At 38.3% G+C, this 23,955-nt stretch overlaps 1 protein-coding gene across 1 annotated transcript in view; it reads left to right on the top strand.

Annotated features, from left to right (window-relative positions):
• CCDC148 (coiled-coil domain containing 148) overlaps positions 1 to 23,955 on the top strand; it is a gene marked incomplete at its 5' end in the record, with an annotated part of 198,694 nt that overhangs the window by 136,344 nt on the left and 38,395 nt on the right. The window contains 1 exon segment of the mRNA XM_079925257.1: positions 12,985 to 13,103. Within this exon segment, the coding sequence (XP_079781383.1) occupies positions 12,985 to 13,103 (119 nt within the window).

Genomic DNA, 23,955 nt, shown 5'->3' with positions numbered 1-23,955 from the left:
CCATAAAATCCACAAAAGCCCATTTGGTTCTTGGGGAACGAAATGCTCTGGGGAGCAGAGGGAGGGAGAAAGACTGATTGGTCTAACTGGATCCCACTTAGACTAAAATGACTTAAGATATACTGTCAGTTTATGTAATGTACCACTGGGGACCAACTGAATTGTGAACACAAACAAAAAACACTGTGGCAGCACTCAGTCATGCAGTGACATTCAGATGATCTCAAATTGGTATACAACACTTTTTTACATTTTTATAAAATGGAGAATATGGAATATAAAAACTCTCATAGACTCTTTCGACCTTAAAAACATGTCTTTGAACCTCTCTGAACGCCAGTTTGACCTCTGCTCTAAAATCCGCCCACCCAGATCTCTCACTGCAAGCATCTCTGCATAGGGACCACCTGCAGCTAGAGCTGAAGTAGCCCCATCTGGCTGAGGACCAATCTGTTGAACCTACTTCCCACCTTCGGTTTTGTGGTGCTCTCAGTTACTAACTCCTAGAAATGTGATCTTGCAGTCAAAGTTTGAGCGGGTGTTTTTCTTTTAATTTTTGGTACTTTTATTTGAAAATCTGATGAAATACCCAAAATATTGGCGCCATAAAACCTAGTAGGTAAATTAACTATCAGGATATTACAATGGTCAAAAAGAAAAGATAGTTAAGGTGTATTTTATGTAGAAATGACTCCAAAATAAACTGGGGGTTCAGACTTTATCTTCTGAATATTTAACCAGTCCTCTGAATGATATTGTATGAGTAAAGAAATGAATGCGGTATGGGAGAAAAGAAAATAAATCAAGGATCATATAATTGAAAAATATTCATAATGTTCCTTATTTTGTCATTAAAATTTAGAAATGAACATTAACATAGCTTGTTAACTGATTATGACCTTCTAATATGAGTCTAAATGTAGGGTCAGCTCTCAGTATATGAGTCAATAGGTGACAGAAAAGTAGGATGGTAATCCAAGAGGCTCACTTTTCTGGTTTCCATGTCTTTTAAAAGTGAAGATTTCCATTAGAACTTCTTTTTTAAAAGTGGAAATTATGGAATCTTCCTACTCTTTGTCAGGACACAATTTTAAGAAAAAGTCAGATGGAGGGGAAAAAATACCCTAGATGATCAAGAGACAGATGTATTTGTTTTTCTGTAAAAGATTTCCCAGTAGGCAGTTTTAAAAGTCTTAAAAATTAACTCCAGGTGTCAATTTTTGGCTGCATTTTCTGGCTAGGTCTTGATTATTCACAGTGATATGATTTAATTAACAGACACCTATACAATGCTTGCTATGTGCAAGGCACAGTTCTATGTTCATTTAATCTTCTTAATAACCCTAAGGGGTGGGTACTAATATGATCTTCATTTTATAAATGAGGAAACAGAGACACATAGAGGGAATATAATTTCCCCAAAGTCACATAGCCATTAAGCAGTGCAATTAGGATTTGAACCCAGGAGGTCTAACTCCATCGTTCATGATTTTAAACACTGTGCTGTGCTGCCCATCACGGTGATTGCTGTTTGCTATTAATTTTGTGATTAATCAATTTTGAGAAAACTTGGTTTCAAACTGTTTGCTTTAGGGTAATTTTCATGGCTTTGATCCTGTCCTAGTGTACTCAGAACTGTTAAATTGATAGGTAATTGATAATTTAAAATCTCTTTAGTGGTCTGCTTACTAGGAGTATTTCTTTCATGTTTTACAGGTACATGCAGTCTGTCTTATTAATATTCTCTCAGGATTTCTCTCCTTGGGTTAATGAACCACTATAGCCAAACACTTTACAAGAAGCCAGACCATTATGGTTTGATCACAGTTGAAGTGTCAAGTATAAGACATGTGTTACGAGCAGGTTAAAAAAAAAAAAAACAGCTTCATTGCCTCCTTGGTGTTGCTCTTTTGTTAAGTTGACTGAAGAAAATATTAACGATTTTGATTGTGATTTTTTTTTTTTTACCTCTCAATATCTTATTTCACAAGAAGAAAATTTCCACAGGCTTCCAACATTGCATCTACCAACCTATCAGAATCTGTACCCACTCCTTTCCTTCCCTCCTTTTACAATGCATTAAGTATCTGTACTCCTGTCTATGGCCAGCCCCTTCACTTATGCACAGAATCCTATTCCCTCTCTCCTACGCAAGGTCATCCAAATCTCTCTCCCACCACCACTTCCCCCTTTTATTCTAGATCTTTCCTATTAACCTATAAATATACCATTCTCCCTTGTATTTAGAAACACACTCTCCCTTGACCTCATGCTTCCCCTGTTAAGAAAATCTCACTATCCTGTAGCCTCTACACACTGTCCTCGCTTCATCCCACCCATTGTCGCTTGAGCCATTTTGTCCCTCGATTCCAGCAAAGCTGTGCTTGTCAAGGTCATCAGTGATCTCCATGTTGCTAATTCCAGGGGTCTGTTCTCAGTCCTCACTTTACTTGAACTATTAAGATGGAAGTGATCACTGCCTCCTCTTTGGAAAACTTGATATTTAGCTTCTAGGAAGCCATCCTCTGTTCTTTTATCTCACTGGGTTCTCTTTCTCCATAAACTTGGATGGATCCTCCTCATCGTTCTAAGTCTTGGAGTTCCCTGGGGCCTCGGTGCTCTAAGTATGTGTACTTTCTAGGGGATCTCAACCAATCCAATGTACTTCATATGCCATTTATATGCTGACTCAAATTACCAATTAATATCTCTGGTCTAGATTTCTCTCTTGAACTGCAAACTCACACATCCCACTGCCTCAAATCTAATTTGACCCAAATGTAATCTCGTTTTTCTCTCCAAACCCACTCTTTCCCCCATATTCCTTTTCTCAATAAATGGAATCCTATTCTCCCAGTGCTCAGGCCAAAAGCCTTGATATTTTGACTCTTGTTTTCCCCCCTCACACCCTATACTCACACCCTTACCTATTGTCATGAATAGAAGGCTCTGCATTCCAAATCAGAACTATTATAAACCTCTTACTCTTCTAATTCATTTCTTTGCATCCTCCCTTTCTCTTCCCTCCCTCCCCCTCCATCGATTTCCCGCGCAACAGGCAGAGTGATGCTTTTAAAAGGTGTGTCAGATTATGTCATTCCCCGCATTACGCTCAATATCTCTTGGATCTCATATCCTGCGACTTCCCCCATCACTCCTCCTGCTCCAGCCATCACAGCCTATTTCTTCCTCCTCGAACACCCTAGCACATGTCCCCTTAGCCTTTTGCACTGGCTGTTCCTTCTGCCTGGAAGAGTCCTCCCCCAGATGTCTGTATAACTCACTCTCTCACTCTATTCAGGGTCACGCTCAAATGTCATCAGAGAGAATGTCTGTCCTTGACTACCAAACTTAAAATAGCATCCTCCTTCCTTGTCACTCTGTCCATTTACCCTACTTTATTTTTTTCTTGGCATTTATCGTTCCTCTGACATATCTTTATTTATTTATTGACTGTCTTCTCTTTCTCTTCTAGAATGTAAGCCCTGTAAAAAGGGGGGATTTGTCCATTTTCTTCATTGTTTTATCTCCCGTGCCTGACACAAGGCACTCAATAAATATTGTTTGAGTGAGTGAATTTAATGTATGAGCAGAATACAACTGTACTTTGATGTTGAGATATAGAGGAAAATATGCCAAACTAGGAGGCCCTAACAAGGTGGATGACCTTGGGCAAGATATGTAGGCTCTGCAGGATTTTCCCTCCCCAATTGTAAAATGAGGTGTTTGAATTAAATGATTGCTAAAATCACCTCAGCTCTAAGAAGTCATGATTGAATGACTCTGAGGTTTGATTACTTTTCACTTTTCACTCTCCCTGACACTTCAGGCTTTGAAATACAACATCCTCAGTATATATACTCCCTTTTTAATGAATAGTGAAAAGAGAGAAATTAAACAAGATTACAGACAAATTCATTTTAGCAAAATCAACATATGACACGATCATTATGTAATACTTCAATGCCCAGACTGAAAATAGACCTTACTCCTAAAGAAGACATAACAGTTATTTTTAAATCCACCTGGAATTTCAATTAAGAGGGAGATAACTAATGTGTTTACACCAGAATACTTTCTTGGCTCATCATGCTCTAAGGACATAAGACTACATCACGGCAGAAAATAGCTATTGCCAATTCGAGTAGGCAGCTCTGCTAGGAAAAAATGCTCACATAAGTGACCAAAGTGAAATCACCTAAAAGATTCATGTTATTTACTTACACATATAGACATCACCTACTTCCAAATAATTTATAATAAAGGCACTAACAATATTGTGCTAGATATCTACCCGTTGGGGCGTATCTACTCTCCATCCTGCTCTGTGTCCCAGGGAGTTGTCCTGTAGAAGGCTCCCTTGCCCTCTGGCTTCTGATTGTGTTCAGTCAAAGTGGAACACTAGAGATGAGGATGAGGGAGGAGAGTGAGGTTGGGAGAGCTGCTCCCCCAGCTCCTGGCCCTGCAGAGTTGTATTGACTAGCTGTGTCCTCCACCAAAGGTCTCAGCCCGTCAGGTGGCCCTCCCCACACAGCCTTCTCTGGCTCTCGGTAAAGCAGCATGGCTACTACATGATCCCTTGTGATTGCCCTGCATTCTAACCTTCTTTGTCATTGTCCCCTTATTACATTCTTCTGGATTTAACCTAATTTTGAGTGTGCCATCTGTTTCCTATTAGGAATCATTAAAATAGAAAATTAGTAAGAGAATAAGAGACAAAAAACTAAGAGGATGGGAATATAGTTATGTCAGCAAACCAAGACTAAAAAGGGATGCTGTAATTGAACATGGTTAAAGTTAAAAGGAAGCATTTAGCTCTTATTTGCTAATAATAGACAACATCTAGCACATCAGGAGCTGGCAAGGGGAGGGAGGCAAACCACCCAGAAGAAAGCATTTTCAATAGAAGTTTTACTGAGTGTAAATCAAGCCTTATATGATATTGTGTTAACCTTTATAAGGCCTATGGCATAAAATTAAATCATAGCTCAGTGAAACTTTTCTACAGAAAGTGAAAGTAATGCATGCAAGGTGATAAAAAGTTAAAATGTTATATACAAAGATATACAGTATTTTTGTCATTTAATTGGATATGGGAATAGAGTTTAAAAACTTCCAGAATGAATAACAGTCATGTCCCTTGGATATTCCTTCTAAATTTTGATTTTTTTTGGCCAGACTTTTAAAACATCCTTTTGTAATTATAAAGTCTTTTATGTCCATTGTAAATAGTTTGGAAAATACAGTCAAGCACACAAAATACAATAAATATCACCTGAAATCCTAAACCACTAGCAAAAGATTAATAACAATGTTCATATATTTTTTTCTATATACACAAAGATTTTAATTTAACTAGTTGATACTGCATATATTATTTTTAACCTGATTTTTTTCATCTATCAATATATCTTGCATATTTCCCTCTGTATTCCTACCACATAATTTTTGGTGTTTGCATAGTGTTTCATTATGTGAATAATTGCATTTAACCAATTCCTTATTTGGTGGTGTTACAATATTTCCAATTTTTTTACCCTTTTAAGGCTGTAATGAACATACCTGTATATAAATCTTTGCATAGGTGCCTGCATATTAATTCTTAAACTTTATTTCTTAATTCTGAAGGCTTTTGCTAGTTAACTTCCCTATTTATTCTTCAGAAAGAGTATGACAATTTATCCTCTTACTGTAGGTAGATGTGCTTGTTTATCAGATTAGAGATTGGTGGCAAAAAGGTTCAAGTTTAGGACAATGAAAATAAGTAGCTGAAATACAAATAGTCTGAATTGTGGACTGAAAGGAGATCCATTAAATTCAAATAACCAGGCAGGATGGTGGAAAAACTGACTTTCTGTTTTTAAAAACCAAAGAACTAGCTTTGATTTCTTACCCGTGTAGAGAGTTTTCCCATCTTTGCATAAAGAATGCCCTGCAAAATAATTATTTTGGAGCCAAATTTTTTGCTCAGAAGCTTCAGCACATCGTGGATTGAAAAGCCCACAGAGATCTCTATACCACAAAGTATAGAAGAGATAACATTGGCTGAAAGGTTCTGAGGATGGAAGTGACCAAGTGTCCACCTTCAGCCCAAAAAACCTTGCATCTGGCTTCCATGGACAATTTGACTTAGAGACGTACCACGCCCTTGTGCTCTTTTGGGATTAAATGTACCTCTACACCCCACATGACTAAATGAATTGGTTCACTGATGTCTGTGGTCTGTCATTATTTTCTGTCTGGATACTTTATTAATAGTTTTGGATTTATATGAATTGATATAAGAAAAGTACTGTGTGCAGTGTTGCCTTTCCATATTCTTTTCCACTGGAGTAGTTTATCTTGTACCTCTCATCTGCAAGGTGCAATATACTGGATACAAATAAATATTACAGTATAAGGCATGTTTCTTACCTTTCGGAAGTTCACACAAGTGTGTGAAAATTTACTTGGCAAAATACAAATGATTGTCAAATAGATCGCATAGAAATAAGAGTCAGACTTCAGTTGGTGGTGACTTTATGTGATACAGGCTCATCTACATGAAACACGTGGGAAAAATTTAAAGTAAAAGAATGACTGTTTTTAATGAAGAGGCCCTGCTGTGTTTTCATGTGGAGCAACAACACTTTTTCTGTGGGTGCATATTCCGGGCCAAAAGTAGAAAAGGTGTGAGATGTGAGGAATTAGCTAAGTAAATGAGAATCTAGAGAATGGAATAAAAATCACTCTGCCTCAGTGGTTTATGAGTAAGGCAACTGGATATTCTGTACTTCATATTTCATGTATTTTGTGTATCTGGTTAAGCATTATGACATCCTCCTGAATTAGAGCCTTTGGAGCCTTTGGAATAATGACCTAGGAGCAAGGTACAGAAGATTGCTTGAAATCAGAGACCAAACTGTCTTCCTACTCTAATGCTTTAGTCCTAACTTTCTGGTTTCTATGTGTAAACAATAAATTCTTCTTCCATGCAATTATAATTTTTGGACCGAAGGAATGAAAATAATTGAATGGTTATGTAATATTAGTCCAAGTTTTTTAAAATTAAACTCTGATATACTCTTAATACCATAAATGTCATGTTTACTAATGGAGTTTTTAACTGGAGACAAATTGTTTGGAAGATTACAAAAGTAAGGTGGGATATAAAAATGATCTTAAACCCTCTGAAAAGATAGCACAGCATTACTTTGGCTCATAAATCTATATAGAGAATAGTTTCTTCAGTTTGTTTACACTTTTATTGGCTTAACTCTACCAAAATAAACAAAATATGGGACTACGAAAGAGGACTATCTAGTACAAATCAGAGATAACAAGCGGAGATGGGGGATAATGAGGACTCATTTTGGTTTTCAGAAAAGTAAGCTTTTTCTAGAAACCTTATCTGCAAGTCTAGAGGAGACAAGCTTTAAATTCACCTCTTACCCCGTGTGCTAACTTTCTGGTTCCTCTATCGTTGGAAAGTTATAAGGATCACTCAAAAAATCTAAACAGTAGTGTGTTTAAAATCTGTGTCTCAACAAATGTTCCAAAAGGCTAGTTAAATACTCTTAACCTTAACTTTAGTTTGGACCTTGCAAAGCCAATGTTTCATGACACACACTTCCTGCTCTTATTAATTGATGGAAAGTAATGGAACTGTCCTTAGGGAAATGTTTAGTTTTACCATCCTGCAAATAAAACTGCTGGCCTGGTTCCCATCCATAACTTTGTTATTCTCAGACCAGAGACCAGAAAGTGCTCCCACTCACCTAATGATGATCACTTAAGCCCTTCTATGTGTTATTTACAATACAACATACTAGGGATACAAAGATGAATAATGCAGATCAATATGGAAAGTATTATGCTAAGGATACATAAATAGTGCCTTAGAAGGTACACCTAGTTATGTCTGGAGGAGAGGGGAAAGGAGGAAGGCTGAGAAAGCAAAGCTACAATTGAGTCTTAAATGATGGACAGGAGGGATTTAGCAGGTAACAAGGCAGGGAAGAGCATGCCAGGCATGTAGTAAATGTCCAAATATATCAGTAACAATCCAGTGTTAGACCCTCCTGAAAAAGAATCAAGGAATACAAAGCAGAACAAAGAAGGGAGGGTAATAAATCTTAATTAAGGATCACTGGTGTGCCAAGGATTGAGCGAACATTTTCTTTTTTTTTTCCAAAATATTTTTGCTATTATTATTATTTTTAATGAAAAGATGAAATTGGAGCTAGGAGCTCTCTCTCTCTTTCTCTTTTTTTTTTTTTTTTTTTTTTTTACTATTTATTTATTTATTTGGCTGCATCGGGTCTTAGTTGCGGCACATGGGATCTTTTGTTGTGGCATGCAGGATCTTTCGATGTGGTGCACGGGCTCTTCACTGTGGCATGTGGGCTCTCTAGTTCTGGCGCGAGGGCTTAGTTGCCCTGCAGCATGTGGGATCTTAGTTCCCCGACCAAGGATCAAACCCGCGTCCGCTGCATTGGAAGGCGGATTTTATTTATTTATTTATTTATTTATTTATTATTTTTTAATATTAGGGTTTTCTTTTAACATCTTTATTGGAGTATAATTGCTTTACAATGGTGTGTTAGTTTCTACTGTATAACAAAGTGAATCAGCTGTGCATATACATATATCCCCATATCCCCTCCCTCTTGCATCTCCCTCCCACCCTCCCTACCCTACCCCTCTAGGTGGACACAAAGCACCGAGCTGATCTCCCTGTACTATGCGGCTACTTCCCACTAGCTATCTATGTTACATTTGGTAGTGTATATATGCCCATACCACTCTCTCACTGGAAGGTGGATTCATAACCACTGGACCACCAGGGAAGTCCTACTAACATTTTCCCTAGAGGGTTCAGAGGAAGATTCAAGGAGATGGCATTTGTTCTGGTCTTAATGGTAGAATAAAATAAACAGGTGGAGGAGGAAAATGAAGTTATGCTGGTTGAGAAAACTGCAAAAGGCAGATAAACATGAAAGTGCATGATCACCTTTTCTCTTCTATTTACGTTCACACTCTATAGATCTTTTCCAGTCTTGTAGCATCAAATAGCATTTGTAGCATTTTAAGTAGATATCTCCTTAATTTAGACCAGCCCTGAATTCTCCATTGAGCCGCCCATCTGTACCTCCAGATGTTTATTTGATATCTCTACTTAAATGTCTTACAGTCACATCAATTGTTTAATGTTTAATACTGAGCCTCCTGACTTCCTTTTCCAAACCTGTTATTCCTCCAATTTCCCATCTCAGTTATTGGTACCATCATCCAACCAGTTGCTCTAGCAAAAACCTAGGAATTATCCTGGATTCCTTTTAGCTTCAACAGCCGTGTCTAATCCTTAAATGAACACTCTGACTCCACTCAAAAGCACATCTCAGATCTGAATAATTAATTTCCTAGATCCCAGTGATCATTTTTGCCATATTCTCTTTGGTCTCTGTTTCTCCTTTGCTCCTCTACTATCCATTCTTCACTCAATATAGCCCAAGCTATATTTTAAAAATCTAAGTCACATTATATCACTCTTTGCTTTAAACTCTTCAATATCTTTTTTTGTTTTGTTTCTAGAACTAAATCTTTGCCTAATCATCTAGCCCCCATCCAGCTTCCCAAACTTACCTCCAGTCTTAACTCACACTACCTGCTCCAGCTGTGCTGTTTTCTTCCCAATTCTGAACATGTGCAAGGTCGTTCCCACTCAATACTGTTGCACCTAAAGCTCTCATTTCCTGCAGTGATCTCCCTCATCTCTTTCCATGGTTGTCTCACTCTCATCTTTCAAATTTTAATCCAAATGTCATTTAAAAATATGCCTTCTCATGGTTCTACACAGATTTTTCTACATCATCACCATACTTATTTCCTTCTTAGAATTGAACATGTAATAGTCTTTTCATTCATTTACTTGTTTATTTTCTCTCTTTCCGAAACTCCCAGCTCCATGAGGCAAAGGCCTAATTTTTCTTTAAGCACCATATCCCAAGTACATAGCACAGTATCTGGCTTAAAGCAGATGCTCAATAAGTATTTTTTGAATGAATGAATGCCAAAGTCAGTAGTTTCTTAAGACTGTAAATAAGGGTTTGTAGAATCAGAGACATTACATAAAATAAGGATTGAATTTGCTTTGATCATTGGGAAGTCACTGACAAGAGTAGTGAATTGGGGTGGAGGCAGAGGTAGGAATGTCATGGGTGAGGACTAAAATAAGAGATGTGAAATTGGAGAAGAATAGGTATCATTGACTGAAAGGGAACAATGAAGGGTGTGGTGCTACAGTCTTGGGGGTCTAAAGAAAGTCCTTTAAAAACAATTTTTGTTAATGGGTGAGATTTGTGTAGATTTTCATGTGAGGAGAAGGGAGCAGCAAAGACCAAGAGGTTGAAGTTACAGGGGAAAGAAGGGTAGGTGATGGAGTAAGGTTATGGAGTTGGAATTGGGGAATAGGTTCTGGATCCCAGGTGAGGGTTGCCTTGGAAAGAAGGAAGGACAGCACTTCCTCTGAGGAGCAGGACATCAAGGAAGGAATCTTTTAGGGTCTGTGTTTCCTCTGATAAAACCGAAGAAATAGAGGCAGGTATGGAGTTTAATATAGTGAATGGGTTTTGAAATACCACCATGAGCAATCGGGAGGCACTGGCCAGGAATTCATAAAAGGAATGCTGATTGTCAATAAAGATTCAGCTGAAATCATCAATTTGGTACAGTTGCTGTTGGAAGTCCCAGGATAATAAATCACAGTTTCTGCAGTGTAGTGGGAGAGAGGAGCAAGGATACTAATTAGCAAAGCCTTGTGGTGAGGGCTGTACTAGAGGAATAAAACTATACGACTGGAACACAAAAGATGATGGAGAAGGGCTCGTAGGTTCTGGTCATAAGATCGATGGCTATAATTGAAGCTTTTGGAGTTGGAGCTGTTCTCCATGGTGGTAGAATCCTGGAGGAGGAGGTAGCTCACTGGAATAGAGGAAGTCATAGGACTCTGAGTTGGCAGGTCAGAGGGGCTTCAGACTGCAGTTGCGTAGGAAAGTAGAAGGAGTTGTTCTGGACAACAAGTCCTATGTGGCTGTGACTCACGTATCTGAATTCTCAATGAATATTTGAGAATGACCTGGAAGTCCACTCATGCCAGTGATAAGGACATGTAGAGGGTGATATAGCCAGATATTGTAAACATCAAAGGAAGAAGGCACTGTACATGAGAGGGACAGCATCAGTGTCTCAAAGTAGCCATTAACAAGGAAGAAAATGCCCGAATCATTCCCCAGCCTCTACCAGAATCAAGGATGGAAATAATTGGTCCTGAGATGCCAAGAAGCCTCGGGTGTGATATACTTCTAGAGCCTGCACAGGACACTGCACCAGATGGTGTCAGTGATCTGAAGACACCAGCAACCTGGGGTTGGTATGCTTGTTGTCAAGGGACTGTCAGCAGAAGGACCACTGACTTCCCTCCAAGGTCAGTGCTGGGAGTAAGCAACATTATTGGTCTGTCAGAACCCAGAGAAAAATGCCCTTTAATCCAATATCTGTTCTTTTGAAGTATCTTCTTTTTCCCTCTGATTATGAAAGAAATATATATTTATTGCCCAAAATAAGGTAACACAGAAAAATACAAAGAATAAAATAAAGATCGCTTATAAACCCAGAGGGAGATAATATAATGATTGTTAACATTTCCGTATCTGGCACTAATAGAATGCGTTGGCATTTGTCAGTTAGGACTCTGAAATATCAGTCAGTGTTTCCTTTTTCTCCCTTTCCTACCCTTTCTTTCACTTTCCATCTTGGTGTGCTACCTTTCTAGCTTCATCTCTGTTCTCCCTAGATTCCGATCTCCATCATCTCTGGAGTAGAATCACTTTACCTTGGAGCCATCAGTAACTCATTAAGCATTGAATGGATGTCACTGGTGTGACTGCTCGTGTTGCAAGCCCTGCCACAGAGTTGCTATGGCTGTGGCCATGGTACTGGGATGCCTCTTTTGGTTCTCCCAGGTGTCAGAGCCCATGCTGCTGGGCAAGTCTGGAAACCACTTGGCTTTTCATATTCATTTCTCAAAAGAGAAAATGCCACCTTGGGGATGAGGCTAACCCATACTCTACCAAAGCCCCTCTGCTGGTGGTCACTCACTGCCATTCACCATTAAGGTACTGTTTTTTACCAGCAAGAAACCACTCTCTTGACCCAGACACAACATGGCAGGCCAGAGCGGTTGAATGGTCCTCTGTCAATTAAACATAAACTTCAACTGCCCCATCACTAAGGCAATAATTTTTTTAGCCCCCTAAAAATAGCTTATGTGTGCTTCAGGTTTTCTCATTCTGCCTCCATTCCCAGAAAAAGGAAGTAAAACATGCCTAGTGAGGAACAATGCTTTCACCTTTTTGAGCCTGATAAATCTGTCCTTCATGTTACCACATGAGTCAGAACTACTATTTATCACAACCCTGCTAATTTTTTCTTTTCCTCCTTCCTCCCACCTATCTCCTGCCACTTCCCCAGAAGCATAAAACTTTCAACATCCTGCTGTCCATTAGTATAAATAAACTCGTGCTTTTAAAGTAAAAATAGGTTTAATGCTATATTTGTTAAAGACTACATTACCATAAGAGGATAAAAATATTCTTGAGTAACAGGTAGATCATATACTTTAGAGACAATAACATGCTTTTATTGTGGTTCCCTGAAAGCCGATTATTTTAGCCATAGATTAAAACCTTAGGTCTCAGCACAAGTTACATTTCCACTTCAGAAACTGTTAAAACATGCAGCTTCTCAGGACATGTATTTTTGTGTTTTAACTTATTTTTTCTGTTGCCAATACACTGTAGGCAGATCTAAGAGATAAAAAAGATGAAGGGTCATTTAAACTCAATATTTGCTATATGAAACAATGGATAATGTCGTTATAACTTTGTTTCTTGTTTTTAACATACCTGTTGTTAATTTAAATTTTATGTGATATTTATGCAATAGATAAGAAAATACTGGGCTAAAAGAGAGCAGAAATGGCAAGAAATGGAAATGAGAGATCTTCAGCGTCTGGAAGAACTGAAGAAATTAATGGCTGAACAGTCAGTAAAAGACAGAGAAAGGTAAAAGAAAAAATTTAAATTGTGTGGTAATGGAATTCTGTAATGTGTTAGGTGAATGGAGTCTTCCATAATGTGTTAGGATAAATAATATCAGAGGGAGCATTTTTCTATACTTAATGTGTCCTTATAATATTTATATTCATAAATGAATAAAATGATACTTATAATGTATTTTAAACTCTCATATTCATACATGAATCTCTAGTTTTCCATTTTGTTCCTCAGAGAGCTTCCTAGTTAAAATCCTCACAGAGGATTTCATAGTATTTGATTGCCCACTGTGTGTGTGAAATAATACTGGCTGCTGCTGTGACTTAATATTTTGACCCAGAAGGAGGAAACCATTATTCAGATAAAAAGTCATTTACTACGACTGAGGCTGAGGACGACAGTACGCAATTATTCTGTGCTCTGTGGTATTCATTCTAGTATACTTAAGATGTACCCAACGGTATAGGAAAAACCTGAATTCTCTAGAATAACGCAGTTTTAGAGCTGGAAAGGACATTTGAGATCAACTAATCCAGTTTCCTCATTTTATGAATGAGTGCACTGAAAAATTAAAATTATTTTTCTCAAGGTTACTACATCAGTCAGGGTCAGTGAGGAGACAGAGACAACATGGTAATTAGGATAGGGAAAGTTTAAGATAAAGAATTATTAATTCTAACCAAAACAATCTCTGTTATATAAAGGGATAAAGAACTTTAAAGAATGCTGCAGGGCTGAAAGGAGGGTTCTCATGGAAGGAACAAATTTGGAGGTGGGGCCCCCCTCTCTGTGGTTGGGATTCAGACCTCAATGTAGAAGGTGTGGTGGTGCCCGCCACATGGTGGAGAGGTTCTTGGATGGGCTCATCCAGAACTTGTTCCTAGTCACGGGGCAAGCAGGCAACACCCCACCTGCGTGCAGGAGACTGAAGCTGGAAGTCAAGCATTGTGATGCTTATGCCTGCAAGACTCAGTGGGAACCTGACCATGGGAGTACCTCTGAAATTTGATGGGAAACTGGCCACGGGGTGCAACTGAACTCCACAAACACCACTGGGTGTCCCCCACACATGCTGCTGGTAGCCACGAAGCAGGAACAAGAAGGAGTAAACACTGGAACTAGGAAGGAAAGAAAGCCCCTTCCTTCTTCAGCATCCCTCCTGTACCCTTTTCTGACATGGCTAAGCATTATACCAGCTGCAGAGAAGAAATAGTTACAGGGTCCAACTCTATTTTCATAGAGCAGACAATGAAGGGAGATTTGGAGCTGAGAGACAATAAAGTGGTAACTGGCATAGTTATCTAGTTTAGCTAGCTCCTGAGTAGATTTTCACAAAAGATAAATTAAAAATAGATCTTACATTTCATAACATAAATCACAAGTTTTCTTTACAGTTCGTCAGTGTAAAAAAAAATTGCACGGAACTCTTTATACTTTCTGCTCAATTTCACTGTGAACCTAAAACTGCTCTAAAAAATGAAGTCTACTAAACTAATAAAAATTGCATTTTAGACTTATCATAACTTAGGATGACATAACTATTTTACACAACAAGGTTCACTTATATCTAGGAAGCTTCCTTTGTGACCCATGGGAATTATGTCAGACTCCAGTGACCAAGCTTGCAGAGTGAATCTGTGGTTCCACACAGATGCCATGCAGTTCCCAACAACTTTCTGGATAAAATTCACATGATTTTCCAGGTATCTCAGGATTTATAATTGAGTTTAATCTATTATGAAGAAAGCCAATAATATAGCAAACCTAGGGCTCAAGGCTAAGAGATGAAACAACCAGTGAGAAATCAGTTAAACAAGCACAAACCAAGATATAGGAGGATACCAGAAGGCAGGCCAGGCCATGGGTCAGACAGGAACAAGCAGCTAAGTACTAAAGGCAAGGCAAATGTGGGGGTCAAAAGGCTGGTTGGATAGTCTGAAACTACACTGGGGAAACAAAAGAGAGCCACAGGAATTAAAGGGGTAGGTAAAAAGGAACAGATGTGAAGTCCCAGCATCTAGGAGACATGCTTCTAGTAAAATCTGCCCTCATAGCCAGGAAGTTTCTTTGATTACAGAGCCATTTCAGTTGTGTGTTTCTTGTCCCAATAATTATCAAGCTGACTCAGCCTCTACGAGGCTCTGTTTTGTCCTTTGTAAAATTGAAGTGGATAACTTTTGAGGGCTAAGTGAGCTATCAACTTTTAAGGGTTTATGATCTGTGTATTCAACTCATATGAAATGTTATAGATTCAGATAATTATGAATCCAACGCTTGCATGCCAGTGGGAAATCAGTGAGGAAGGCCATTAAAATATCCAGATAATATATCAGAAAAGAATTCTCAGAAAATTTTGGATGATATTGTAGATGAAAGGACAGTTCTCATTTTGTGATTTAGAGAGATGGAATTTAACATGCAAAAATGCTGATAGCTTTTGCTTCTGACAAGAACCAGAAGTTGTGTTTGTCTGTAACCATTCTGACGCTAAGAAATGTGGTTGATTGGTTAAAACGTATTTTTTCTACTACTGAAATACAATTCACAAATCTCATGTGTGATATTTTAGCTGTAGGCACATTTTTCTCATGTCAGAATAGGAAGGCTTGAAGCAATTTCCAGATCTGTTAAAAACACACATACACATAGCCTTGAGGATTTGAAAAGTTCTGTTGTTTATTTCCTTTTTCTATTTTCTAATTCTAAGATTAAGTGTCTTGAAAACAATACTCGTAAATTAGCACATACATCAGGTTGAATCATAAGGAAATTCCATTTTTGTGGGTCAACAAATGGTTAAGTATTGGCAATCTTAAGAAGTTCAACATAGTAAAGAGATATAACAATTCCTTTTATTTATTAATTAGATTTCCCATCTCAATCTATTACAAGCTATGTTTTGCCCTCATCACTTTTTTTAGGTTAATTAATTAATTAATTTATTTATTTATTTTTGGCTGTGTTGGGTCTTCATTGCTGTGTACCGGCTTTCTCTAGTTGCGGCGAGCGGGGGCTACTCTTCATTGCAGTGCGTGGGCTTCTCATTGCGGTGGCTTCTCTTGTTGTGGAGCACGGGCTCTAGGCACGCGGGCTTCAGTAGTTGTGGCATGTGGGCTCAGTAGTTGTGGCTCATGAGCCCTAGACCACAGGCTCATTAGTTGTGGTGCACGGGCTTAGTTGCTCCACGGCATGTGGGATCTTCCTGGACCAGGGCTTGAACCCATGTCCCCTGCATTGGGAGGCAGATTCTTAACCACTGCACCACCAGGGAAGTCCCAACCCTCATCACTTTTTAAAAATTGTTTTTGCCAAAATTTCCACTAGCCTCCTAATGCCCTATTTTCCTTTCTCAACATGCCAAAGAGGTTGAGGCGGAAGACTCTAGAATCAGGTTGTGAACATTAGAATCCTGGCTCTATCCTTTATAGCTGTGTAACCTTTGGGTAAGTCATTTCACTTTTCTGTGCTTCAGTTTCTTCATCTGTAAAATGAAGACATAAATAGTATCTACGTCATAGGATTGTTACAAGGAGTAAGTGAGATGTTAAATAGAACACACAGCAGGAACATAGTGAGTATTCATTAAATATAATGATTACTATCAATTGACTTTTTAAAACATGAGATACCATCTAACATAATTTGTTTTCAAAATATTTAAGTATTTAAGATATTTTAAATAAAACGTGTAAGAATGAGGACACTCATAAAAAATAAAATGTTGGGAATTCCCTGGTGGCCAAGGGGCTAGGACTTGGCACTTTCACTGCTGTGGCCCAGGTTCAATCCCTGGTCAGGGAACTAAGATCTCTCAAGCCACGTGGCATAGCCAAATAAATAAAAATAAAATGTTAAGGTTAAGGAAACAGTGCCCTTTGATCACTAGCCTCTGCAATCTGTCCTCTAGAAGTTCTCTCTGTTATCAGTTGTTTAATACATATACATACAAACTATCTACATACACCTACATAAAAAATGAGTTTAAGAACAACAACAAAGACCCAATACATTTTACAATATAATACTATTGTATTCGCTCCAGTTGCCATAACAAAATACCATAGGCTGGTGGTTTAAACAACAGAGATTTATTTTCTCACAGTTCTGGCGGCTAGAAGCCCCAAGATCAAGGTACCAGTATGGTCTGTTTCTGGTAAGAACTCTCTTCCTAGCTTGTAGACAGCTGCCTTCTTACTTTATCCCTAGAAGGTGGGAAGAGAGACAGCAAGCTCTCTGGTGTCTCTTCTTATAGAGCACTAATCCCATCATGAGGGCCCCACCCTCATTACCTCATCTAAACCTAATTATTTCCCAAAGGACTCATCTCCAAATACCATTACATCAGGGTTCAACATATGAATTTTGGAGGAACACAATCAGTTTATAGCAACCATTTGTGTAAAAACAAACAAACAAACAAAAAACCGATTTATGTATGTACAAATTACCTGTTTATTATTAAGTACTATTTATTGTTTGCTGCTAGCATATAAGGCTTTTGTGCCAATTAGAAAAGGTGCCCCTTTCCAGGGGCAAAGTACATAGATCCCCTACAGGAAGCAGACAGATTAGGAAAAGACAAGACGCCCCTTCTGAACCGTGGAACACAGCTTGACAAGCAGAGGCAAAGCTGGACATCATACCCTCTTTTTACTCCTGGTTGAGTATCACTTTCTGCAAAGCAGAAGCCCCAATATTAAAAATATTATATATTATCCATGTTTCTTCTAAAGTTTAGCCATCTGGGATTTCTTTTCATAAAAGATTGGAGCAAAATGTCTGACTTTCATATTTTGGTCTAAACTGATAGGTATCACGACACCAATTATTTAATGATTCATCCTTCTGCACTGATTTGAAATACCACCGTTTATTATATATTACACGTCTAACTGTGCTTTTATATTCATATGGGCTCTTGATTAGATTAAATAAAAACTGATCTATATTTATATTTCTACATCAGTACCATGCTGTTTTATTTATTCTGTTTTGCTATCTGATAGTACAAGGGTTCACTCATTGTTCTTTTCAAAAATATATTATTATATCAAATTTCAATGCAAAAAATCAACAGATTTTGAAATTTTGTTAAGGAGAGCTGACATATATGCCACATTTAATCTCCAGTCTAGGATCATCCTTCCAGAGTAGCTCTCCAGTTCAAATCTTCTCTTTAGGTTCTTTAGAAGATTTCATAGTTCCTCCTTCCCCACTCTGGTGAAGGCCTGGAAATTATTTTGGAATAAGTAGAAATGAGTGACCAAGGAGCCGATTATAAATTTTCTTTAGTTGCTATGTGAGAAAAGTGTCTGAACTAAGAAGTGGCAGTGGGAATGCAGAGGTGACAGATGCTTATAAAGTATTTAGATCAGGTAAAATATGGTGATTCATTTCACTAGGGATGGTGTTTGAGGGAAGACAGAGGAAGAAACATGATTCTGAATATTATTGAGCTTTTTCTGTCCTCTTGGGTTGAAAGCTTTTAGTTATTTTGGTTTTGATCTCTTTCATTTTCTAATAAATTCAATTGGCTATAGGTTTTTATTATCTGTATATCTTTGGCCACTTTCTACAAGGCTTGAAATACATTTTTATTATTTAATTTTTAAATAGTTTACGTTTCACTTTTGATGTCCTAACAATAAATTGGTAGATATTGGGGTGCTTGCCAAAGACAAGGTTGATGGTAGGTTTCAGTTTCTTCTACTTTTCTATTTTCTGTCTTTTCATAAAAATGTGCAAAAATTCGTCATGATTTATGGGAAGCTACCAACACTGTTACTTTTAACGTAATAAAAAACTCTTTATTGAAGAATAACGCATATATCACAAATTCCCCTCTTTTAAGTGTACAATTAAGTGATTTACACTTAGATGAAGTACATTTATATAATTGTACGACCATCACAATAGTCCAGTTTTAAATCATTTACCTCACCCCCAAAAGATTTTCATACGTATTTGCATTAAGTCCCAATCCCACTCCCAGCCCCAAATGACCACTGATCTATTTCTTACTCAGTAGATTTGCCTTTTCTAGACATTTTATATAAATGTAATGCATCTGAGTTCTTTCCCTTAGCATAATGTTTTTGAGGGTCATCCATATGGTAGCGTGTATCATTCATTCTTCTCCTTTTTACTGATGAATAATATCCCACTTCAGCATTACTTTTTTTTCTTTTTTTTTTTTTTTTGCCGTACATGGGCCTCTCACCGCTGTGGCCTCTCCCGTTGCAGAGCACAGGCTCCGGACGCACAGGCTCAGCGGCCATGGCTCACGGGCCCAGCCGCTCCACGGCATGTGGGATCCTCCCGGACCGGGGCACGAACCTGTGTCCCCTGCATCAGCAGGCAGACTCTCAACCACTGCGCTACCAGGGAAGCCCCAGCATTACTTTTTAAGTCTGTTTTGCCAAGGCAATATAGCTTCCTTTCTTGTTGGTAAAAGATAATATTAATGTATGCAGAATGGTTAAAAAAGGAAGTTTTAAAATTTATGTAAAGTATGATTTTTATAAAAGACGTTAATTTGTACAAAGGTCAAATATTCACTCACATTATCCCAAATGCATGAAGAATAGTAACTGATTTCAACTTTTTTATGAGTCCCCTTCCTGTAGGGTAGTGAAGAAAAATGGAAACTTTTAAAATTAAAAGTATCTCAGGCTCTTTCATTTCTAAATGGTCTCATTTCAGATTATCTCTATCTCTTTGGGGGGTAAGGTAGAAACTCTGCTGGAGGTCAGACAACCTCCCCCAGTAGAAGGGTGGGATGGCTAGTCAGCCTGCAGGTTCTGATGCCCCTCAGGGTCCTCATTACCCTCCACAATTTCACCTCATCCCTCCACCTCCCCAGGGTACAAGACAGTGCTATCCAATAAAAATATTATGTGAATCACATATGTAATTTAAAATTTTCTGTTATCTACGTTTAAAGATGTAAAAGTAGCATGTGTAATTGGTTTTATTAATACATTTTATTTAACCTGATCTATCCAGAAACATTATTATTTCAATATGCTGTCAACATAAAAATTATTAATGACATAGTTTACATTCTTATTTTCATACGAAATCTTTGAAATCTGCTGTACATTTTACACTTTCAGCACATTTCAGTTTGAACTAGTTACACTTCAAGTGCAGAATAACCTTATGTGGTTAGTGGATCCATATTGGCCAGTGGAGGTGCACAATAAAGCTTAGTGGCCTCCTGTCAGTGGAGGGTTGAATGACTGATCTACCTGCAGATTCTGACTCCCTTATAGAATTGATATCATATTTTATATAAATTTTGAACCCTGCTTTTCTCATCATCTTGTATCTTTCAAGGTCTTCACTGTCCTTACCAGTTTGTCCTTGGTATTGCTTGTCTTTGGGAATAGGCCTTGGTCCTCAGGTAATCTGCTGGTAACATAACTGGATCCACTGAGCCTTAGGATGCTGGTTAATATATATGCTGCTGCTGACTACACACCCTGCCATTGCCTCTGGTCCTGAGGTCCCCTCCTCAGGTCTTGCCAGCCCTGGTTTTCCCAGCACATGGCTTATACTTCCAGCAAAACCTTGCACAAACCATGGGGTCAAATGTTCTCTCATGTAATCTCTAAACACCTCCCCTTCCTACGTCATGCTGGACAGGATGCCATGCTAAACGCAGGGCTTCCCTGGGGAGCATTTTTTACCAGGAAAGTAGGAAACTAGCCCCATGTTCTTGGACTCTCCCATAGCTATCTCAGCGTTTCTAATAACCCCCCACTAGTTACAGTTGATTCACTAAGGGGTAGAAAGTGATGAAGCTGGCATCTGAGAACCTCACCTACTTCTCCTTCCACACTAGTGGAATGGCCAAAGGAAAACATGATATCCAGGAGAAATAAAATAGATGAGGTTAATATTTTCAAAATGTTTTCACTTTAATATCTATATTATGATAACAGTTTTTGTTTCCAGGTAACGAAATGAAAGACAGTTTTGATTTTCTTCTTTATATTCCTGCATTTTCCAAAATTTCCACAACGAGCATAAATTTCTGGTAGTAAGAAAACACCCACAGTATTTTTAAAAATAATAAATAAAACATACTTTTCTATTTTCATTGATTGTTTGGCTGTGGGCTTCAAATTGGTGGGAAAAGTAGGAAGTAGTGGGAAATGTATAGAAGTGAATATGTGAATCCAAATACAGGAGTACCCTTTTCAGGTAATAGAAATGGCAGTCTTCAAAATAGACATAAGAACATATACTTCTCCTTGGCTTTTTACCACAATGTTTATACCTGGTATTATCTAATTTCGCTGATTCTTCACTCAGAGCTCTTTTCTGGTCTTCCTGCTTCCTTGTCATTTGATCTCTTGATGGCTTTCCCCAGAGCCTTCTTTTCCCACCCACTGATTGAAGCTAAACTTTCTCTCTTCTTCTACGTACAGTGGTTCTTTCTTTCTTTCCAGCAGGACTCTGAATGCACAGCCTTCCTCCTGGGGCCTGTTGGGGCCAATGGCACAGCCCTAGTAACTGTGGCGTGTAGCTCTGTAAGCTGTGATGGTTCTGTGATGTTTATGTTTCTTTTGTTTTTGAGTAATTTTAAACATACTTGTCTCCCAAAACTTTCTTTACCAAGTATTCTTTATGTTAGATACACACAGGGAGGAGTAGAAAGTAAGGACACGTAATGGTCATATCTCATTTTTTGTCTTTCCTTAACATCGTATTGCTTCCCATTACTATTGAAATTTGCAGAGTAAACGAGCAGAAATTAGATCACCCTTCCTTGCACGGGCTCCCCTAGTCATTAGGACATTTTGTAAATCCTTGTTCAAATGTTCAGTCTCTAACTTTTCGGCAGTTCAGCTCTCTTGCAGCTAACATATACCTTCCTTCTTCTGTATTTGCCAATTATTGTTTCTACAAGGATGGATATAAGTGTGGCCTTTCATAAATAGCCTGCCTTTTCCATTTACCTCCTTCGTAATAATTTTAGCATATTAAAAATGTTTTAAACTATATGCTGTAGAAGGTAATTTTAAAGATTTCTAAAAGCAAATTAACTTGGCTAAGCAGTTCTTCTGGATATCATTTTATAACCAGAAAACTGAAGCTGGGCACAGCCAACAAATGGAAGGTACAGGCTCTAAGCACTTCATTGGTCAATGCTAATGTAACACAGGAACAGGATTTCCATTCTTTGATACAGTAGAATCACCTGGGAAGCATTCGAAAGTCATGATGGTCCAGGTCTGGCCCCAGACCAATTAAATCAGAATCCCTGGCAATGGGATTTCTGCCCCAGCAGTTTTTGAAAATCCTCAGGAGATTCTGAAGTGCAGCAACATTTGAGAACCAGTGTACTAGAGTTCTTTCCGTACTTTCTGAAGTATGGGCCTCAAATCATCTATTGGATTCTTGAGAAGATTCCACTTTTTGTAGAAGTGCTCCTAATTTCTCTTTGCCCAATGCTATACCCTCACTGAAATTGTTTAGGGAAGTCATGTCGGTGAAACTTTACATTCATGGGGGAGTTTATCAATTCTAAGAATCCTCTGTAAGGAAAAATCTTGCATTTCTCTCCAAGGAGGGGGTGTGTGTGTGTGTGTGTGTGTGTGTGTGTGTGTGTGTGTGTGTGTGAATGCAAATGTGTTAGCTTTTTTTTTCTTTACAGTCCAGGTCTTTTATTTTCTTTATACCCATCATGCCATGGTGGGTGTTCCTCGGGCATGGGCTCCAGCAGTTCAGGCTCCTTTCCGTTGGTTCTTACGAAGTGTGCTTCTCTGGTTGGAGGCAGGCTGGCACTTCAGTTAAACCCAAGTACCTTTCTCTTTGGCTTCCTTCTTTTTCTGATCATTTTCCTTCACATGTTTCAGGAAGCTGTCTCGGCTCTTAGAGTGCTTAATATGCTCAATATGCACATTAATTCTCTTGGCAAGAATCTTGCCCTTGTTTGTTTACAATGATACCAACAGCATGCTGGGCAACATTGTAGATTCTTCCAGTTTTGCCATGGTAACATTTGTGGGGCATTCCTTTTTGAACAGTGCCCGTTCCCTTGATATCTACAATATCACTGTTCTTGTAGATTCTCGTGTATGTGACCAAAGGAACAGCTCCATGTTTTCTAAAAGGCCTAGAGAATGCGTAGCAGGGTGCCCCTCCTGTTTAGCAGTAACAAACACTAGTTTTTAGTTATTGTTTCCGAAAGAAGAGAGTTTTCCTATGTTGTAAAACAAATATTTGAAGTTGAAGATGGCGGTGACCGTTTGGAAGGAAGAAACTAGAGCCAGCTGCCTTCCTAACACTAAATTGGCTTTCTTAATCTAGTGTGTGTTTTTGGGTGCTTGCCAACAGCAGGGAATTGTCAGTTATTGCATTTTCTAAGTAGTAAAACCAGATGTTTCTCTGTATTTTCATCTTTTCTTAACAATATGCAAAATTCAGCATGTTATATTAGAAGACATTAGAACATTTGAAGTGGGTCCGTGGTCTAATCCTTGAGGTTTTGAAAGAGCATGTTCAATAAAGTGACTTTAACAGAAACTTTACAAACATTTGTTACGTTTTTGCTTCTCAGCATGAGATTCCCCCGAATTAGTGGGAACGTTCTTGTTCATTAAATCTCTGCCAACCAAATCCCCATTCCAAGTGGTTGTGCCGAATGATGTCGACCAAGGGTCACTGTGAGGCACTAAGCAAACATAGTTCCTAGAAAGACTGTTCCATTTTTTAAACGATACCATGAGAGTTTCACAAATTAACATTCATTTAAAAGGCTGCAAGAGACCCCACTGTTAGCCAACATGCTGTCTTATAACCCACAGAGGTAATTTTGTCTAAAGAAAAATAATAATAACATGTAGAACCT

This window comes from Stenella coeruleoalba (assembly GCF_951394435.1).
Source record: "Stenella coeruleoalba genome assembly, chromosome: 6".
Classification (NCBI taxonomy): domain Eukaryota; kingdom Metazoa; phylum Chordata; class Mammalia; order Artiodactyla; family Delphinidae; genus Stenella; species Stenella coeruleoalba.
Note: the sequence above shows the minus strand (reverse complement) of the source record. Positions and strands in the feature narration are given on the sequence as shown.